The sequence below is a fragment of the Lepidochelys kempii genome, chromosome 3, assembly GCF_965140285.1.
Source record: "Lepidochelys kempii isolate rLepKem1 chromosome 3, rLepKem1.hap1, whole genome shotgun sequence".
NCBI classification, from domain to species: Eukaryota; Metazoa; Chordata; order Testudines; family Cheloniidae; genus Lepidochelys; species Lepidochelys kempii.
The window spans coordinates 116,801,785-116,820,933 of NC_136382.1; the positions used below are offsets into that span (position 1 = coordinate 116,801,785).

The window sequence follows — 19,149 nt, forward strand, 5'->3', positions numbered from 1 at the left end:
TTGCTCAATAGAGGAGTATATTTTTTCTTACATTACACTTTCTGTAGTCCCTCTAGTGCAGGGGTGGCCAACCTGTGGCTCCTGAACCACATGCGGCTCTTCAGAAGTTAATATGCGGCTCCTTGTATAGGCACCGACTCCGGGGCTGGAGCTACCGGCGCCCAACTTTCCAATGTGCAGAGGGGTGCTCACTGCTTAACCCCTGGCTCTGCCACAGGCCCTGCCCCCACTCCACCCCTTCCCACCCCCTCCCCTGAGCCTGCCGTGCCTGCTCTTCCCTCTCCCCTCCAAGCCTCCTGCACTCCAGGAAACAGCTGATCGGGAGATGCAGGGAGGGAGCGGGAGGGGTTGATCAGCAGGGCAGCCAGTGGGCTGGAGGCGCTGGGAGCAGGGACGGGGGAGCTGATGGGGGGCTGCTGACGTATTACTGTGGCTCTTTGGCAAATTCTTACTCCTTGGTAAATTCTGGCTCCTTCTCAGGCTCAAGTTGGCCACCCCTGTTCTAGTGCTTTGTACTCGACAGACAGCCAGAAGGAAGAGCAGAAGTTAACTAGCCAACCCTTGTTTGAGAACTGTGCTAACATTATCAGTAAGTGTGGGGAAGAAGCGAGGAAGAAAACTAAATAGGAGCTTCTTGGTCTGTGCACAGCAATTCATTCTGGGATGAAAAGAAATAAGAAAGGATAAATGAAAATGGCAAAATCAGTAGGAAAAGAAATTGTATTTTTAAAACTGCTCAGAAGGATTTGCAAACAAATCCTTTAAAATAAAATAAAAAATAAAATAAAATAAAAAAAGAGTGAATTAATGAACAAAAACTCAGTAAGTACATTCTCCACTCTACACTCCCCCTTTAATTTCACTGCACTAAAATGAATGCTTCATCCCACCTAGTGCCCTCACACACAACTTCTCCTGAGGAGAGCATACAAATGAACACAAAGCGTCATATAAAGTGATATACTGTGGATCAAGGACAGCATATGGTCCTTTATACTGAACTATTTTTGTTGATCCATATTGCAAAACATTGCAATACAACATCACACAGAACAACCAGCGCATGTTTTTGGGGTTTTTTAGGACTAATTCATGCCACTTTTTCTTGATATCCTTTTCAATAAGTTTCTGTAGCTCCTAAAGATGATTCAGGACAATGCTATGTCAGGGTTTTAGCAAAATAGTAGATTACCTCATCATATCTTTACTGGATCACCTGCGTTGGAAGGGAACTCTAATGGGTCTCTTATTCCATATCCTTGCACCACCACAGGACTGATTGCAGTATATTCAGTCACCACTAATAGACGGTGTCTAGTCAAGCCTTAAATATATCGAGCAATGACAATTTCACAACCAGCTTTGGCAGCTCCACTTGTGCAGTTTTAACTAATATTTAACCTGGATCTCCCTGGCTGCAGCTTAAACCTTTTACATTTTAGCTTGTCCATTAAAAAATTAAAACAACTAGCCTTTTTTCTCCTCTTCTATTTTGTCCTAAACAGTTATCGAGTCTCCCCAGTCTCTTTTTCTCTGTATTGAACATGTCCAGCTCTCTTATCCTTTCCTCACACATCTTAGTTTCCAAACATTTTCTCTTGAGTATTTCTCACCTATATCTCTCTCACATTATAACAAATCAATTTCCTGCTAAGCAACATATCAGCTGTCAACATTCAAATTTTGCAGAAACATTTGCAAATCATCATTTGGACTTGCTTCTTCTTACTTCACTAATACAAATCTTTTAATTCTTCCTGGTCCTTCTATATGAGAGATACTGTAAGGGAATGCTATTGATTACATTTCCCTTTAACCCAGTTCCAGTGGGTAATGAGTTAACTGAATGAGTCTTCCAGCCAAGTTAAGGAGGAAAAATAAATTAACACAGTAACTGTTGTACTTCACAAACAATCCCTGGAATCCAACTGGGAAATTTTAGGGAAGAAGAGTCCACAAAGAGAAGGCACCAGAAGGAAAATTTGGAAACAGCAAGTATCAGGGATTGGGAGGAAAGGCAGCCATGCAAGGAGGGTGGGTGGGAAGCAAATGTGATTAGGGACTAAGCCCATGGTCCATCTTTTTGTTGTGTTTCTACAACACCTGGCACAGTGCCTATATTAGTCCCTAGGTGCTAAAGTAATACATATAATAAATAACAATCATAAAGATTCAATTGGGCAAGATGCTCAGCACTCTGGCCCCTATTCAGCAAAGCACTTAAGCACGTGCTTAACTTCAAGACTTAGTTCCATTGCCTTCAGAGAAGGAAAACAGCAAAAGCAGGAAGATTGTTGGAGGCAGAGTGGGCAGCAGTATGAGGAGACGACTCTGGTAGCTGATCTATGACTGACGCTCCCTCTTTATGCGAAGGAAAGAAGAAAAATTGGAAAGAAAGAGAAAGAAGAGATAGAAATGAGGGTGAGACGGGGAGAAGGAAGGAAGCATATACAGAGGAAGAATACACTGTCTTTGATAGCATTAGCAGAAGGAAGTCACTACCACTTACAAAAACAGAACCTATCCAGGGTTATGTAATCTGAAATAGCATCATTATTGGGCCTTTAGCCAACTGGTTCCTGAGTCTCTGAAATCAGTCAGGGCTATTGTGTGTGTTACAGTAGTTAATGGGCTCTCTTCAAACCTGGAGTCCACTGGCTCTCCTCTTCCCACTGCTGCCTGCCCTGCTGAATGATGGTACGGCATTCTTTCCAAAGCCAGGTGGAAGGTCTCTGGAATCAGAGGGAGGGAGGGAACCTGGAGGGAGTCTGCAGCAGCACAACACACCCAGTTCCATTCAGACTAGGAGGGACACAGTCACAGTGCCTATAAGTGCCTGATTCAGTGCATCCCCTTTGGGCGGGGTCCTATGGAGTTGACTATAAGTCAAAGCTATCTTCCTGTGATACTAACCCCAAGGAGGTCAGTGGTGGAAATACAGTCTATCCACTCCCTGGAGCGAATGCCCTCCCTGGTGAATCAAACACAAACAAATGTTGTACAGAACACTGACGTTTCAGAGTACTGTGTAAGTGCTAAGTACTATTATAATTTATTTTATTATAGTCAGCTAAAATAAAGAAAACTTCTGAGTGGAATTTTTACTACCCAGACATTCTGAAGTTATCAGCTCTATTTGCTGTTTTTAAAATCAATCTCATTACAGTGTGCTTTTGTGTTAGCTTTAACTTTTACAATTATAAAATGCACTTGTGATACTATAGAAAAAATTCAGTGAATATAATACCATCCAAAACAATTCCTTCCTCCCAACCTGGCAGAGAAAGGCTTTTACAAATGACAAATTTAGAGGAAGGGGGAGGAAAGGGAAGGAGAAAAAAACCTGCAATAGTAGTATGACATATTGACTCTTTGATATCATTTTACAGGCAAGAAAAAGTCAGCATATAAGAGTGACAAGGTCAAGGAGAACTGACCCAATGTCATTTGTGTAACAGGACTGCATGGGAGTTACCTGACAATTGTCACAAGCATGACCACACAGCTTTAACTGTATGAGCGTATTATTAGAGGAAAGAACAAAATTACACTCATGCCAGTCTTAAGAGTACAAAGACGTAAGGCACTAGAATCTGCACCTGTCAGCTTTATCTTTGGAAGGTTATATTTTGATTTTTACAGCAATTACAAGTCTCTAAAAAATCTTGAATCTCTCAATAGCTATAATTCCTTTGGAGAGGAATACATGAATTCTTGCATTCCTGGGAAAACTCGCACTTATTCTGGGCCTAATATTGTGGCCCTTACATGTTTAACATTTGCTCCCATGAGTAATCACAATGACACCAATGGAACTAATGTCATGAGTATTATTCATCCTGGTATAGCATCCAGGAAAACAGGGTCCCAATCTTGATTGAGGATCTGAGCACTACTGTAATCACAGAATCACAGAAATGTAGGGCTGGAAGGGACCTCGAGAACTCTTCTAGTCCAGGCCCCCAGCACTTAGGCACAACCAAATAAACCTAGACCATCCCTGCCCAACCCATACTTAAAAATGACCAATGATGGGAATTCCACAACCTCCCTTGGAAGCCTATTCCAGTGTTTAACAACCCTTATAGTTAGAAAGATTTTCTAATGTGTAGCCTAAATCTCCCTTGCTGCAGATTAAGCCCATTATTTCTTATTCTACCTTCAGTGGGCATGGAGAACAACAGATCACGTCCTCTTTATAACAGCAACTGAAGTTTCCTGGGGTGATCATTAGTAATTCGATCCACATACAATATCTACTTTAGGTATTTCAAAAGTTAGACGTAAGGATACCTACTAGTAAATATTTTTTCCCCAAACATCTATGGGCAGGTCGTCAAGTGAATCTGAGCAAACTCAGTACACAGCGGCAAAGAACACAGATGGATTTCCATCACCTTTCTGTCCCGTCACCCAATCCCAGTCATTCCAAGGGCCCTTCCAGTGGCCCAGCATCACCAGCTTGCAGCACAGTTTGGCCATGCCAAGGAAAAGCACCATCCTACTCCAACATCAGGGCAGGAACAGAAGACGTACAGCCGGTGCAGCGGGCAGAGTGGTGGCTCTGCACTAGTCCCCTAGCCAAGGCTTTTCCTATTAGCTGCTGAGCATCCCCAACTCCACTTTCAGTGGGAAAAAAGTGCTTAGCACGTGGCAGGAGCAGGCCCTGGGATTCAGTGCAATTATGCCATGCCCATAGCTCTGCAATCCTCTACATTCCTGTCTGTTCTCACATGGTTGTATTTAATTGATTACAAGGACAGAGATAGGAGAGCTGTACTTTGTAAGAGCTAAAGGGAGCTGCACAGCAGATTGTCCGCTCATCAATAATGCAGGACCACAACCCATAAAAGGCTTATGCTCCAACTACTATCAATCTCGCCAAAGGTAAAATATTTATTTAACTACTGCAGCGGAAGCCAAATCCTCACAATATCAGTCTTTTCATTTGAAAAGCAAGGAAGTTAGAAAATGATTTATAAAGGTTATGCTGATGACTAAAAATTCATAAGCAACTCCGTGTCTGGTTTCAGTCTTGTACAGTCAGGGGACAGGGAGAAGGGGTGGTTGGATGAGGCAGGGGTCCCGGGGGCGCAGGCAGGAAGGAGAGTGGGGGTTGGATGGGGTGGCAGGGGGCAGTTAGGGGCAGGGGTCCGGAAGTGGGGGGGTGGATGGGACATGGGTCCCAGGGGGGCCGTCAGGGAACAGGGCGGGTTGGATGGGGCAGGAGTCCTGTGGGGGGTGGATAGGAGGTGGGAGCCAGGCCACAACCCCTTCCCCTAACCGGCCTCCATACAATTTCCGAAATCCAATGCGGCCCTCAGGCCAAAAAGTTTGCCCACCCCTGATATAGAGAATCCTCTTTAATAAATCCTCCCCTAAGAGATGTTTCCATCCAAACTGTGTGCTCCTCTACACCTGTCAGCTTTCCCCCAACCCTTAGTTTAAAAACTGTTCTATGACCTTTTCAATTTTACATGCCAGCAATCTGGTTCCATTTTGGTTTAGGTGGAGCCCATCCTTCCTGCATAGACTCCCTCTTTCCCAAAAGGTTCCCCAGTTCCTGATAAACCTAAATCTTCCTCCCAACACCACTGTCTCACTCATACATTAAGACTCCGCACTTCTGCCTGTCTATCTGGCCCTTCGCTTGGAACAAGAAGCATTTCAGAGATTGCTACCTTGGAGATCCTGGATATTAGTCTCTTACCTAGAAGCCTAAATTTGGCCTCCGGGATGTCTCTCTTACCTTTCCCTGTGTCGTTGGTCCTTACCTATATCATGACCACCAGCTCCTCCCCAGCACTGTACATAAGCCTTTCTAGATATCTCGAGCGATCTGCAATCTTTGCACCCAGCACGCAATTCACTATGTAGTTCTCCCAATCATCACAAACCCACCTCTTTATATTTCTAATGATCAAGTCCCCCATTAATATTACCTGTCTCTTCCTAATACCTGGGGCTGTCTCCCCTGGAGAGGTATCCTCAGTGCGAGGAGATACCATGACATCATCTGAATGATGCACTACATTGCATTAACCACTACTCAGCTCCAAGGTCCCTTCACTTGCTAAACCTTCAAACAACACCTTTATTGTTTTTTTTTTCATGCTGCCCATCACTTCTGGGAAAAGCTGCCTGTAAACACCCACAACACTAACTGATTGTCCCATTTTTTGACAGGCGGACTAAGGTTAGACATGCCACCATGACTGTATACACAGAAATGGGAGGAAAAGGACAGGAGAACAAAGGAAGCTTCAAGATGTAGAAAGCATAGATGATTCTATGCACTGAACTCTTGAAGTCCATGGAATTTTTGTGTGTTGAGGAACTGCAAAATTAGGGTTTGATCCTGAAACATTAATGTTAATGAGAGTTAACAATACCCAGTTCATCTGTAGTGCTCAACGCAGAGAAGGAAAGTAAGTGTCTTTATCACCAATTTACATATGGGGAAACTGAGGTACAGACAGGTGAACTGACTTTGAGCAGAGCAGGTCAGGGGCAAAGCCAGAAATAGAACCCTGATGTCTGGACTGCCAATCTACTGCCCTGCATAATGCCATATGCTTTTAAACATCATTAATAATGTAATACTAGAGGAAACAACCAGAAATCTGCAAACACATCATAAGCAAACGTTTTCCTATAGATTAGTTTAGAACAGTAGGTTTTTGAAATGTATAAATAATTTTAAAATGCTTTCCTGGCTTCAAAAAGTATTGTATTTGTTATCTATATGAACAGATGACAGATATAACCATTCAGAATCAGTCACTTACCTTGAAGCCTTTGCATAACATCGGCAATATGCCTGGGCGATCTCCCCACTAGCCTGGAGGAGGCCATGGTCTCTTTGCAGCAAGAATGCTTTCAGTGACAGAATCTCCACACCAAGCCACAGACCTCAACAGGATAGAGAGTTTGGACTACTTCCTTTTAGAAAACGTCACTTAGCTTGAGCACAGCATGCCTATGATGAGTCACAGCAGCCTCTTCCCCAATGAAAGCACAGTACTCGCTTGCAATGATTGTGCTACAGCACTGTCCTTCCTTCATCAGACCTCAGAAGCCTGAAAAAAGAAAGATGTGGGCTTTAGAGAAACCTGCACCAGTTCCTGTAAAACTAAGACCCATAATCTTATTAGCTATTCTAACACAAAGAGTGGCATGCATGGCATATATTGTATTGCTCAAGCCAGAGACACAATTAATGCTGAAAGCCTGGTTGGCAAGCACTACTTCAACTGAAAGTACACAAACAAATGATTAAAGTCAACTGAAAACATGCCAGACATTGATACTTTTTATGACAGGATTGAGTATGCTGTTTCAGAAGGCTACGGTACATCAAATATTAAAATAATATTGCATCTAAAGGAAGAAATATAAAGTCCCTGGTAAAACTGAAATAGTTTAAAACTATCACTATATTTCATTGCATTAAAAAAGAACAGGTAATAACTTTTTGATCAGGATAAAATGTTAATCCCTAGTTCTACTAGGTTACTGTCCATAATCTGAAATGTCTCACTTTGCCTATTATATTTTTTTAATCACAGTCGTAGTGTACAGTAAAGTTGCTTTTTTGGTCACTTGGCATAACATTTAAAGTGTAATTAACATTACAGGTCCTTAATTCACCACTGTTACTCAAGTTTTATGCTAGTGTAACTCTACTGAAATCAATGGAGTTACATCAGTGTAAAACTGCCCTGTTACAGCAGCACCTTAGGCCTCCAAAATGCTACCGTAAAACAATATCCTGACTTCTGAACAGCAAGAAAAAATTGGACTTCCAGGGGGGTTAGCTCCTCAGTGGAAGAGAAATGAGTGGATACAGACCTAGAACATTCCTTTCTACCTTGTTTTATGCATAGTGCATACACAGGGCCAGCGCCCTCCCTCCCCCCGACACAGCTGAACTGCACTTGACACAGGGCCTGGGAGGGGGTGGGAAAAGTAGCTGTAGTACACTTTTTTGTACTCCCCTGATCCTGGAGCCAAAATGCCCACTGCCCTAACAGAGAGCAGCCGTTAGACTGTTCTACGGTAGGCAGTCTAGAATGTTCCTGCAGGGTCTGCACCACTATCTGAGGATTGTAAAAGCACATCATGCTCCAGTTCCACCCTCATCATGTCCCCTTCTGCCCTTGAAATACTCCCTACACCCTTATGTCCAGGGAATCCCGGTCTGCCATTTTAGGCAATTCTTGGTCCTCTTTGCACTGCCAGAGCAGTACAAAGTAGACAGAGCAGGGAGTCAAGATCCAGCCCATTGTTCCTATTCACAGTGCTGTGCTCAAAATCTCATACCAAAGAGTGTATGATTCTGCAGGTCTAATTCTCCTCTTAATCCTAACAGTTTTACATCAGTGTGAGTCCACTGACTTCAGTGGCATTGTTTCTGATTGCACCTGTTTCAGTGAGAGGATAATCAGGCTCTGCAGCACTATCTGTATGTTATATCTGTACCAACACTAAGGAAGTGTGAACCATGGGTTCAGCTGGAACAGATTTGCTAACATTTTGAACAATAATTTAGACAAGGTGCAGGCATTTTTTATTGCATGCAGCTGGAGGTGCTCCTGTGCAGGGCTAGCTGACACAGTATTAAAAACACCGCCCGACTGTCTACTCTCCAACTACAAACATAAGTAATACCCTGACAGCTGCACCTGTACCACATGTATCATTGTCTCTTACAGCAAATAGTCAAATGCTGGTGTTGATCAGTGGATGGTTCTGGCCAGAGAGAAGCATGGCCAGAGCAATTCTGGGATGTATCAATTCAGGTCACACACTGTGGCAGAGCCCATTCTGGTGCTCCTTACAAAAATTAAAGCTACCTTTCTCTAACAAAACCCACAAGGTAGTTTGGCAATGGAAACAGTGCTTGCCCTCCCCCAAAAAGTTAAATCCTCTTTGAAGTACAGTGGATTGTGCTGGTGAAAATAGTTGCAATTTGCAGCTCTCTCCTCCAGTTGCAGTGAACCTAGTCCACCAAACTGAGTCAAGGATGCACAGAATTATTCAGCCCTCTTAATGATTAACTTTGAGTATCTATATGTGCAGTGTATCAGCTTATTCAATGAGTGGTCCAAAGACAGCCACATCAATTGAATACACTGTATTTTTATTTTTCAAAAGAACTAGCCTTAGTTTTGTTGTCAACAACAGAGTTCTTTTTCCCTACTGATGCAATAAAAATATTATTTTCTTAAAATACTTGTATGAACTGGGTCTGGATGATCATTTATTAACCCACTCAAAACACGTGGACCTAGATCCTCAGCTGGTATAAATCGGTGAAGCACCAATGAAGTTAATGTTGGTTTAGACCAGTTGAGGAAGATACTTACTCCTTAGTAAATTCCAATTCCAATGTAAAATAATCTAGACTATGGTGCAGTGCATATATATTTAGATTTCCCTTACACATACTGTTTTCTCTGCATAAAATGTACAGGTTGAGCCAGTTCACCTTTATAAATGGGACTGTAGCAATTAATAAATTATCTTGCTGAGAATAAAGAGTGAGTGCTGTGTAGTGAGAATTCATGGCCCTAAATCATAATTTGAAAGCTCCTTTGTAAGCAGTGGGAAGTGATTCTAATATAAAGAGGGGGAACTAACCTGCAACAGATGGGGAAAGAAAACGGTATTAGACACGGAAACAACAGCATCACCACAGTCACCTCATCAACCAGAAAGAACCATAGGAACATATAGTAGGCATTACCAACACAGATTAAAGGAACATTCTTTGTAGTCTAGTATCCTGTCTCCAGTAGTGGCTATCACCTGATGCTTCAAAGGAAGATAAAAAACAAAACCCAAAATGCACATAGTTTTGCAGTGTAATGGGGAGTATATTTTTTCCTCACCTCCCACAGGCAATCAGTTTATATCTCAAGGCATAAGATCTGTTTGTTGTTCTAACAATGTTTTACTCTTTAGAGTTGCAAATACTATTAAAATTCCATTCACTAAACATATTTACAGCACTTACGGAAAAACATTTCATTATAAAAAACTAGCAGGTTTTCCCATTGTGTATCAGCCATACGTATTAAAAACTTGAAAGAATACATTTTCAAAACATGCATAGATTTGTAACTATTTGGAGTCCTTGTCTTTAATGGCAATTGCATGACTTAAAACAGCAATGCTTTAGAAAATTAGCTCTAAATACAAGCATTTCTATAAAACTTAGACTGAAGTACCCAGTAGTCTGCAAGCTGCTCAAGGTTTTAGCATTCTACAGGTGACTAAAGCCTTATTTTTGTTACATTATTATTGTTATGCCATATTATTAATTACATTTACTTGTTGACAGAGATATACAGTAGAACCTCACACTTACGAACACCTGACAAATGGAGATTGTTCATAACTTTGAACAAAATGTTATGGTTGTTTTTTCAAAAGTTTACAACTGAATATTGATTTAATACAGCTTTGAAACTTTACTATGCAGAAGAAAAATGCTGTCTTAACTATCCTAATTTAAATTAAACAAGCTCAGAAACAGTTTCCTTACCTTGTCAAATCTTTTATTTTAATCTTTCCCTTTATTTTTTTAGTAGTTTATGTTTAACACAGTACTGTATTGTATTTGCTTTGGGGTATTTTTTGGCTCTGCTGCTGCCTGATTGCATACTTCCAGTTCCAAATGAGGTGCGTGGTTGACTGATCAGTTTGTAACTCTGGTGTTCATAACTCTGAGGTTCTACTGTACAGAGACTAAGGATATGAGATAAAAATGAACAAGTATACTTAACAGTGTAATAAACGTTCATCTCATTTAAAGACATAATTGTCATCTGCCTGGGCACATGTGTGGCCCATTGTGATTTTAAAATAAAAATAAAAGATGAATAGTCAATTTCTGCCCTCAGATAAAAGCACAAACCCCAGTAAAGTCAATGGCAGTTGTGCATGTCAACCCAAGAACAGAAATCGGCTCTTGCATGGCACTGGTTTTAAACTCTGTAGAATGTGTTACTTTTTCTGCAAATGTAAGAAAAGGGAAATCTTATCTCATGTAGAGAACACTAGTACCAAATCTCTCATGTTACCTTTTTCATGAGAAGGCCTAAATTATTTCACAACACTTAGAAACATGTTAGCTGTACTTAAAAACAGGCCACTGAATGAAAATAAACAAGTTTCCGTTTATTGGTAGACCTGGACCAAGCACTAGGAGATCTCGTGGTATCTCATTCTTCTATTCTTTAGAGTTATAAAACATGTGATAACTAATGAATATGTGATAGTCTTAAAAAACCACGCAGAATCTTCTGCACGCTATACTTAATTTCAGTATCCAATCTAACACTCTCGTTGATGACAGAAAAGGTGTTTCCTGGTTGAAAAATGGGAAACAGCAAAATACGTGTCTGTCTTTTGGTCAAAAAAACTATATTTTGAGAAGCTGTAGTGTTTGCTCTTTTACATGTGTACCATTTCACACTAATTCACACACTATTTAAGGAGAGCATTCAAGAAATTTCCGCCCCTTTCAAATGAGCAATCTTTGGCCCGCCTATAAATTGATCCTGCTGCCTTCTTAGGCCTCAATTAATTTTTAAAAATTGTTGGTAGATGGCTTAATTCATTCATGTTTGTAAAAATGCTTCCAGGGCCTTAGATAAGAGAAACCATAGAAGTAAAAAGTACCTTTTGTTATTATTATGTTTATATTGGAAGAGAAAAATGCTTACATCCATAAAAGCATACAAAAATATCTTTATAGTATTTATAGTATGTAGTGCACTGTGAATTACAATTATTGTTAGTAATAATAAATCCATTTGGTAGAGGGTTACTAACCCAACAGAATACAAATTCATAGTTATGTTACAGTCTAGCAGAAAGAGGAAGGGAATAGCAGAAATATGCAAATGACAGGATGAACACTTAACTAAAAAAAGAAAGTCTTGTTTTTTATTATTATTTTGATATTACTAATCATGTGCTGTGTATCACAATGTTCGTAGTGCTCAGCTACTGGTCATTGGATCTGGCCACTAGTCATCAGAATGTGTAAACAACAGTCAATAGCTGACTTAAGCTAACAAGATATATGCCTGGTGCAAACAGATTTAAAATGTCCACACAGGGCTTTATTAAAATGATTTAAAAACTGGTTTTGGTTAAACTGGTGTTAGTTTTGTGTGTTGACAAGGATACACTTGGGATTACAACTCAGGAGGTCCTGGCCTCCAGTCCCGTGCCAATATCTTAAATTATGCTCCCTCGGGAAGAAAGTTTAATAAAGCAGCCAAATATGCTCTTATATAGCCCAAAGCGCTCAGCTACAGCTGTAGCAACTACACTGTACTAAGTCTGTTTCAAGGAGAAAATTTAAACCTGAAAAGCAATAGTATAACAGTGTTTCAAGCAGAGATACCATTTGGTTTTTAATCTTGTGAATAAAAGAAAGAAATCGCTATTGGACCACATTTAAATTGCAAATCTGTACTTGTTCGCAAATGCATTGTACAATACAACCAGCTTATGTGCGCTGCTGCTCTCCCAAAATCTGCTGGCTCTTAAACATACACCACATAAGATCATGGAAAAAACATCAGTTTGGCACTGGAAAGTGTTCAGATACTGCTGTTCCCAACTCCCATCCCTGTCACTTTGTACTTCCTTTTTTCTACATCAGGGATTGCTTTCGGAAAAAGAAGATGAAGGAAGATGTAAATGCTGACCTTTCAAAAAGGACGCTATATAGAGACATTCAAACAGGACGCTGGGTTCTAAGATATTGTAAATGTCTCCACTCCAAAACTGAAAGAATTAATATTGGTAAATGGTCAGGTTTTTTTCCCTGAAAAAGCAAGTGAAGTACCCACTCTGGAGCTTCAGATGCTTCTTGTTCTGGCAGTTATATTTCTGCATGCTTTTGCACTTTAAAACATAATGTTGAGGGCTTATAAATTGAACATATGGAGGGTCTGGGGTGAGAGGTCATATTTAACGTAAGCTGAATGTTTGGCATTTTAGAATATGGTATATTCATCATACAAATGCCCTCTACCTTACTCTGCAGACTGTAAAATGGTCAGCGAGGCTCTAGTCCTGCAAGCATACAGGGATGTGCTTAACTTTAAGTGTCTGAACAGTCCCACTAATTTCAGTGCATTGTTTCAAGTTAGGCACCTGTATAAACATTTGTAGGAAGGAGATCTAAAACGTGAATTTGCTTTTTATATTTTCTGTGAAGCCAGGAAAAATATAATAACACTAAGGTGCCTACCTTCTCGGATGGGTATGTACTCAGGCTGCTAGCCCCTCCCACAGCTTGCGCCATGGCTACTCTTTTATTTTTAGCACACTAGCTCAATCAGAGGTAGCATGGGTATGTCTACTCAAGCTGGAAATTTTCCCTCCAGCGAGAAGTGAAGACTTACCTTTCCGCAACTTTAACTCTTAACTGTTCTACTCAGACAGAAAAACACTAAAATTCTTGATCAGTCCTGAGACTTCCAAGCAAAAAGGGGCACGTGGCCTATAGTGATAAAGACTCCCTTTCCTGTTCAAAAGAAAGAACATTCATAGTAGGGGTTTTCTTTGACACTAGGTGCCAATACTAATGTAACTCAGCATAACTCCACTGAAGTCAATGGGCTGTAGCAATTTATGCTAGAAAGGGAACTAGTCCTAGTGAAGTATCCTTTAATGAGTCAAGCTCAAATTTTAATAAACTAAAATAAATACCCCATCCTGATGTATATTCATGATTATGAAAACTCTTGAGTACAGTCTATTTAAATTGTAACAGTCTGAAGTACAACTACCATTTATTAAAACAATTAATTTATTAACTGGAAAATGTGCAGAGCTGGTGATGAAAAGGAAAGTATGGATTGCCTGCATTCAAGAGACCAAATGGAAGGGAGCGAAGAGAAGAGGTACTGGGGAAGGCTATTAGCCATTATACTATGGAATTTTGAATAAGATAAATGGAGCTTTAGACAAAGTGATGTGGGAATGTGCAGTGGTTGTGGATAGGATAAGTCACAGGATAATTTTCATTATGTTAGCTCTTGAAAACATCCCCCTAAATGTTGCATGTGCATAACCCCAAGTAGGATGGGAGGAACAAGAAAAAGAGAATTTCTGGGGGGAAATGGACACTGTTGTACAAAAAATTATAAAGAATGAAAGAGTGACTCCACTGATAAATCTTAATGTCTACATGGAGAGCGACAGTAAATGCTTCTAAAAGGTAGCATGGCAGCCATGGGTCTGGACATAGAAACAAGGAAGGAGAAACTATCTTACAGTACACGCAGACATATAATTTAGTAGTCAATACAATCTTTGCTAAGAAGGAAGAACACTGGATCAGAACAGTAGTAGGAGGTAGTAGATGGTTTATCAGGGAGTAATCTAATCTGAAGAACATCAAAAAACTGTAAGATCATCCCAGGGGAAAGCAGTGCAACTCAATATAGAATGCTAGTTCTTGACTATGGGTACATAGTGAATATGTGAAGAAAATGGTCCAAAGCAATAAAGAAAACGAAGCACTGGAAGCTTAATGAAGTTAACAAGGGGTTTAAAATGAACATGTTGGAGATCTATTTAGAAGAGTTAAGAGAAAATGCAAATCAATGACGGAAGCATACTGCAAGCAAAATTCCAGAATGTGGAAAGAGTCTGCTTGATGAAACAAAAGCAAGAGCCTTCCTCCTTCCCCCCACCCACCCCCATCACATCTGATGGTGGAATGACTAAGTTTGAGAGGTTGTGGAGAAAAAGAACAAGCATTTTTAACTTTGGCAAGCAATGCTCCAACAGCCAGATTTTCAGCAGTATAAAGAAGTCAAAAGAGGTGGCAGTCGCTACGGCTAAAGCCATGGAAGGCTTATATGACTGTCTTGAAACATAGGAGGGTGAGAAGGAAATATATAAACTGGTGAAGACCTACAAGAAAACTAAAGACATTGGTGAGATCAAAATAATTACACTGAAAGTGCAAATACATTGATCAATGAGAACCAGATTAAGGAAGAGGGGAGAAATTACTTTGAAATGTTTATGAATGAGGAGACTCCAAGAGAACCATGCTGCACGATGAAACCAGACCACAGTCTGCTGGCACCAGTCCTAGGAGAAGCTGCAGAACCAACAAGCAAAAATAAGAAAGCTCTCAGCCCCAATGGCTTAGCAGCAGAAATATGGAAGTGCCTGGGTCAAATAGGTGTGAACATATTGACACAACTGTTTAATTCCATTGTGAGGATTGAGAAGACAGCTAATGCCTGAGAAAAATACTGGTACTGATGTGCTCTAAGAGAAAAAGAGACATACAAGAAGTGTAACTACCTTGGCATTAAACTTATGAGCCACAGGATGAAGATTTCAGAGAAAGTTATTGATAAGAGACTATGAAGAAAAGCAAAAGGTCAGTGACAATCAGTTTGGATTCGTTCCAGGCAAGTCAACAACAGATGTTATTGCTGCATTAAGATTTCCCTATATTTTTCCACAAGCAAAAGGGGAAAACCTTGGACATAGTATTTATCGATCTTCAGACAGCTGATGACCCCGTTGTCAGAGAAATCATATGGTAGCGTCTGAGAATGAAAGATACTTGAAGGCTATATTAGAGTCATCCACAACATGTACAAAAGTGCTGTTACCACCGTTAGGAGGCCACATAGAGAAACCCAGCAATTTCTTGTAAGAGTTGGAGTGCATAAAGGCTCAGCATCACACCCCTTTCTGTTCATGTTGGTGCTTGATTTACAGAAAACAAGCAGCGAAAGTAGCTCTCAGGTGTATGCCTTCTGCAGAAGATGCAGTGCTCGTGGGGGAGAGCAAAGAGGGAGTGCTAGAAGATTTAGAGAGATGGGTATCTATTTGAAAGAAATGGCATGGAAATCAGTGACACAAAACAGAGTATATGATCTACAGATTTGACGATGCATTTCAGAAAGACAATGAGACTAAGTCTGGGGGAGCCAATCACAACCCAGAGGTACAGAAATTCAAGTACCTAAGTTTGACAGGATAATGGTGTACTCAACAATGAACTTATATGTAGAACAGGAAAGGCATGGACTAAATGGAGAGAAGTGCGTGGAGTGATCTGCAATAGGAAAATGCCTATCAAATTGAAAAGCAAGACCCTATAAGACAGTAATTAAGCCTGCACTTTTGTATGGCTCTGAATGCTAGGCACCAAGGAAGAGCCAGGAGTAGATCTGAAGTACAATGGAAATGAAAATGTTAAGATGGATGCTTGGAGTTACCAGAATGGACCATATTCAGAACAAACAATCTAAGGGAAGTGTGAAAGTGGTACCAATTATAAAAAAGCAGAAGGAATCCAGGCTTAGGTGGTTTGGACATGAGAAAAGAAGATCAGAAGAATATAGGAAATAGAGTGAAGGATTGGAAGACCAAAAACCAGATGGATGAATGTTATACCAAAGGATCTCATTAGCTGCGGAGTTTCCAAGGAACTGCTTCAAGACAGACCGGAATGGAGAAGGACTCGAAGAGATGACCCTATATAGATGGAAACAAATGCTAGAAAAAGAAGAGGAGATTTAATTTAAATACAAATCATACATGACTTTGAGCACATCAGTGATTAATGTCCATCCAGTTGTATTTCATAACGAATGGTATAAAATGGAATTGCCACTGATTTAGTCAGTCTGAAGACAACATATTAAAAATTAAGATCATAAATGAAAAGAAATCCAGGAAAGCAGAGACAATCTTTCAAACTTCACATTTGGGCATGATCTGTTTGATTTTTGGACATCAGTTCCTCTTTTCTTTAAGACATTTTATTAAAGAGTGTTTCAAATATCCACAAAATAATGAACAGGTGGTTGCTGTCAGAAATAGTGAACATCTCCAAAAATTACAATATTGTACTCTTAAAACATTGTGACATATAATTTACCACTTAAGGTTAACTACAATAATCAATAAAGTATTTCTATTATTCATAATTAAGTCAACATAGCACCCAGACAGATGAAAGTAACATTTAAATATAGTTTAGCAACATTTTGTTATATAGACCTGAAGGGTTAAAACACATCTTAGCCTTTGTGAAAATGATGCTCAGAGAGCACTCAAAATTAATTATCATCAATACTACAACAGAAAAATACATCCTTTCTGGGTTTCTTTTGGACAACAGCCTCAGCACTTGCAAGGTTCTGGTAGGCACTCTGAAACAACATACAACCTCCCCACAAATCACACAGGAACAGATTATGAGCCCCTTACTGACATTGCTGTGCAGTTAATCACAGGAGTAGTCTCACTGACATCAACTGGATAACTCATGAGTATCTGCTCACACAATCTGGGCCATAACAGCAGACTCTGAGAATAGTTCAACCAAGCACTTCTCCCACTATTAATACTGTAACCACTAGTATCACTAGAGGAGAAATCATCACCCCTCAATGTCAAAATCCTAGAAACACCCTTGACTGCTAATATTTCAGATCTGGTATCCTTCAAAGTTTTTACACGCACCCACACAGACACAGACACACACACCCCAGTGCATTTTTGTTGGAACTTTTGTTGCAATATTCTTGCCCTTAATGCATCACCATTCTGTACAGCCCAAGCTGGGCAAATACATACAGTGATAACCTGACAAGTCACTGTTTCTAGGTGAAATATAATTGCTCTGTAGTGTATGTCAGGAATGGATGCTATTGTAACATTTGTGTGTTCAGTTCCCTAGCCTTTGGTGCATATCCCCCCCTCCCCCCCACACACACACCCGCTCCCTGGGGTAAGGGCCTGATCTATAAAATCCATTGAAGTCCATGGAAAGTCACTGATTTCACTGGGTTTTGGTTCAGGCCAAAGAAGAGTTTCTGTGGTGGGGTGCTCTGCCTCATAGGGTTTGATTACAATCCCATATTTTCCTGTTCAGAATCAAATACATTATTCTTAACCCCACCAATACCCCACAGGCCGCCGTCCCCGGTTCCTGCATGGCTCTGAGGCAGAAGGAGGGCTGCCCCTAACGGAAATGACACTGTAGAAACTGAGCCGTCTTCACACAGGACGCAGCGACCCAACCTGCGCCCATGCTCGGGAGGGCAAGCCTGCCGGGCGGGGCGGCGCGGCGCGGCGCGGGCTGCCGGCTTGCTCCGACCGCCGCCGGCTTCCCCGGCCAGCCCCGTACCTCTCTCCCGCAGCGCTCCGCTCCTCTGCGGCCGCCCTCCCGGTGCCCCGGCCCCTGGGCTCTCCGCGGGCTCCTGCCTCCTCGCCGAGTCCCGGGGCTGTGCCTGCAGGGCTGACAGGAAGCCCCCGGCTGCCTGGTTACCGAGTGCAACAATCCGACACACGCTCCGTCCGTACACACACGCGGCGGCACCTAGCAGCGGCCACCTCCTCTCTCCCTCCTCCCCGCTCCCTCCTCCTGCAGTCAAACCATGCGGCCGGACCCCCTCCTTCCCCCGCCACCGCGGGCTTCTCGCCGTCCTTGCGATGGGGAAGCAGGTGTGTGTGAGGGGGGAGGGCTATGTGGCCCCTTTGCGTCCCTCCTGTCCAGGCTCTGGCCCCGCCCCGCCGCTACACGCAGTGCATCGCTCCGGGGATGCACTGTGTAAGAGTGGGAGAGGCGAAGTGGCTGTAGGCGATGCAGGATTTCCCTGCGCAGATACCCCACACACACACACACACACACACCCCACCACCACCAGCAGCAGCACACACACGCGCGCGCTAGCCCGCCCCCTTGCAGTGTTTCCCAGGCAGCGGCTGGGCTGTCATTTGTCCCCAGCCTTCTCTCTGTCCCCTCCCTCCCCGGGGAGGTTTCCATTAGTGGGAGCAGGAGGGGCTGGCCCTCACAACACGCGCTCCTCCAATCTCCTTCTCTCGGCTCCCTGTGATTTGCTTTGCAGTGTCCAAGCGCAGCCCATGGTCCGATGCACACTATTGCTAAGGGGGGAAATGTGTATACCAAACCCTACATTTTTTCAAGCACAGACTCTCATATCGTGAACGCAGCTGGGGACAAAACTGCAAGTGTAATCAACCTGGGCCCCAACGCCATCCTTCTACATGCCTAACTGCCTGATTTACCAGTTCAATACTAGGATCTAAATTACACTGCAATTTTGCACTAATCTG

At 41.8% G+C, this 19,149-nt stretch overlaps 1 protein-coding gene across 1 annotated transcript in view; it reads right to left on the reverse strand.

Moving 5' to 3' along the window:
* Positions 1 to 18,428, reverse strand: part of SYNE1 (spectrin repeat containing nuclear envelope protein 1) — a 501,907-nt gene extending 483,479 nt beyond the window's left edge. Inside the window, exons 1-2 of the mRNA XM_073337684.2 lie at positions 18,200 to 18,428; positions 6,789 to 7,079 (exon numbers count right to left, since the gene is read on the reverse strand). Coding sequence (XP_073193785.2) covers positions 6,789 to 6,855 — 67 coding nt within the window. The 5' untranslated portion in view covers positions 6,856 to 7,079; positions 18,200 to 18,428. The remainder of the gene's footprint in view (positions 1 to 6,788; positions 7,080 to 18,199) is intronic.
* Positions 18,429 to 19,149: the final 721 nt, after the last annotated feature.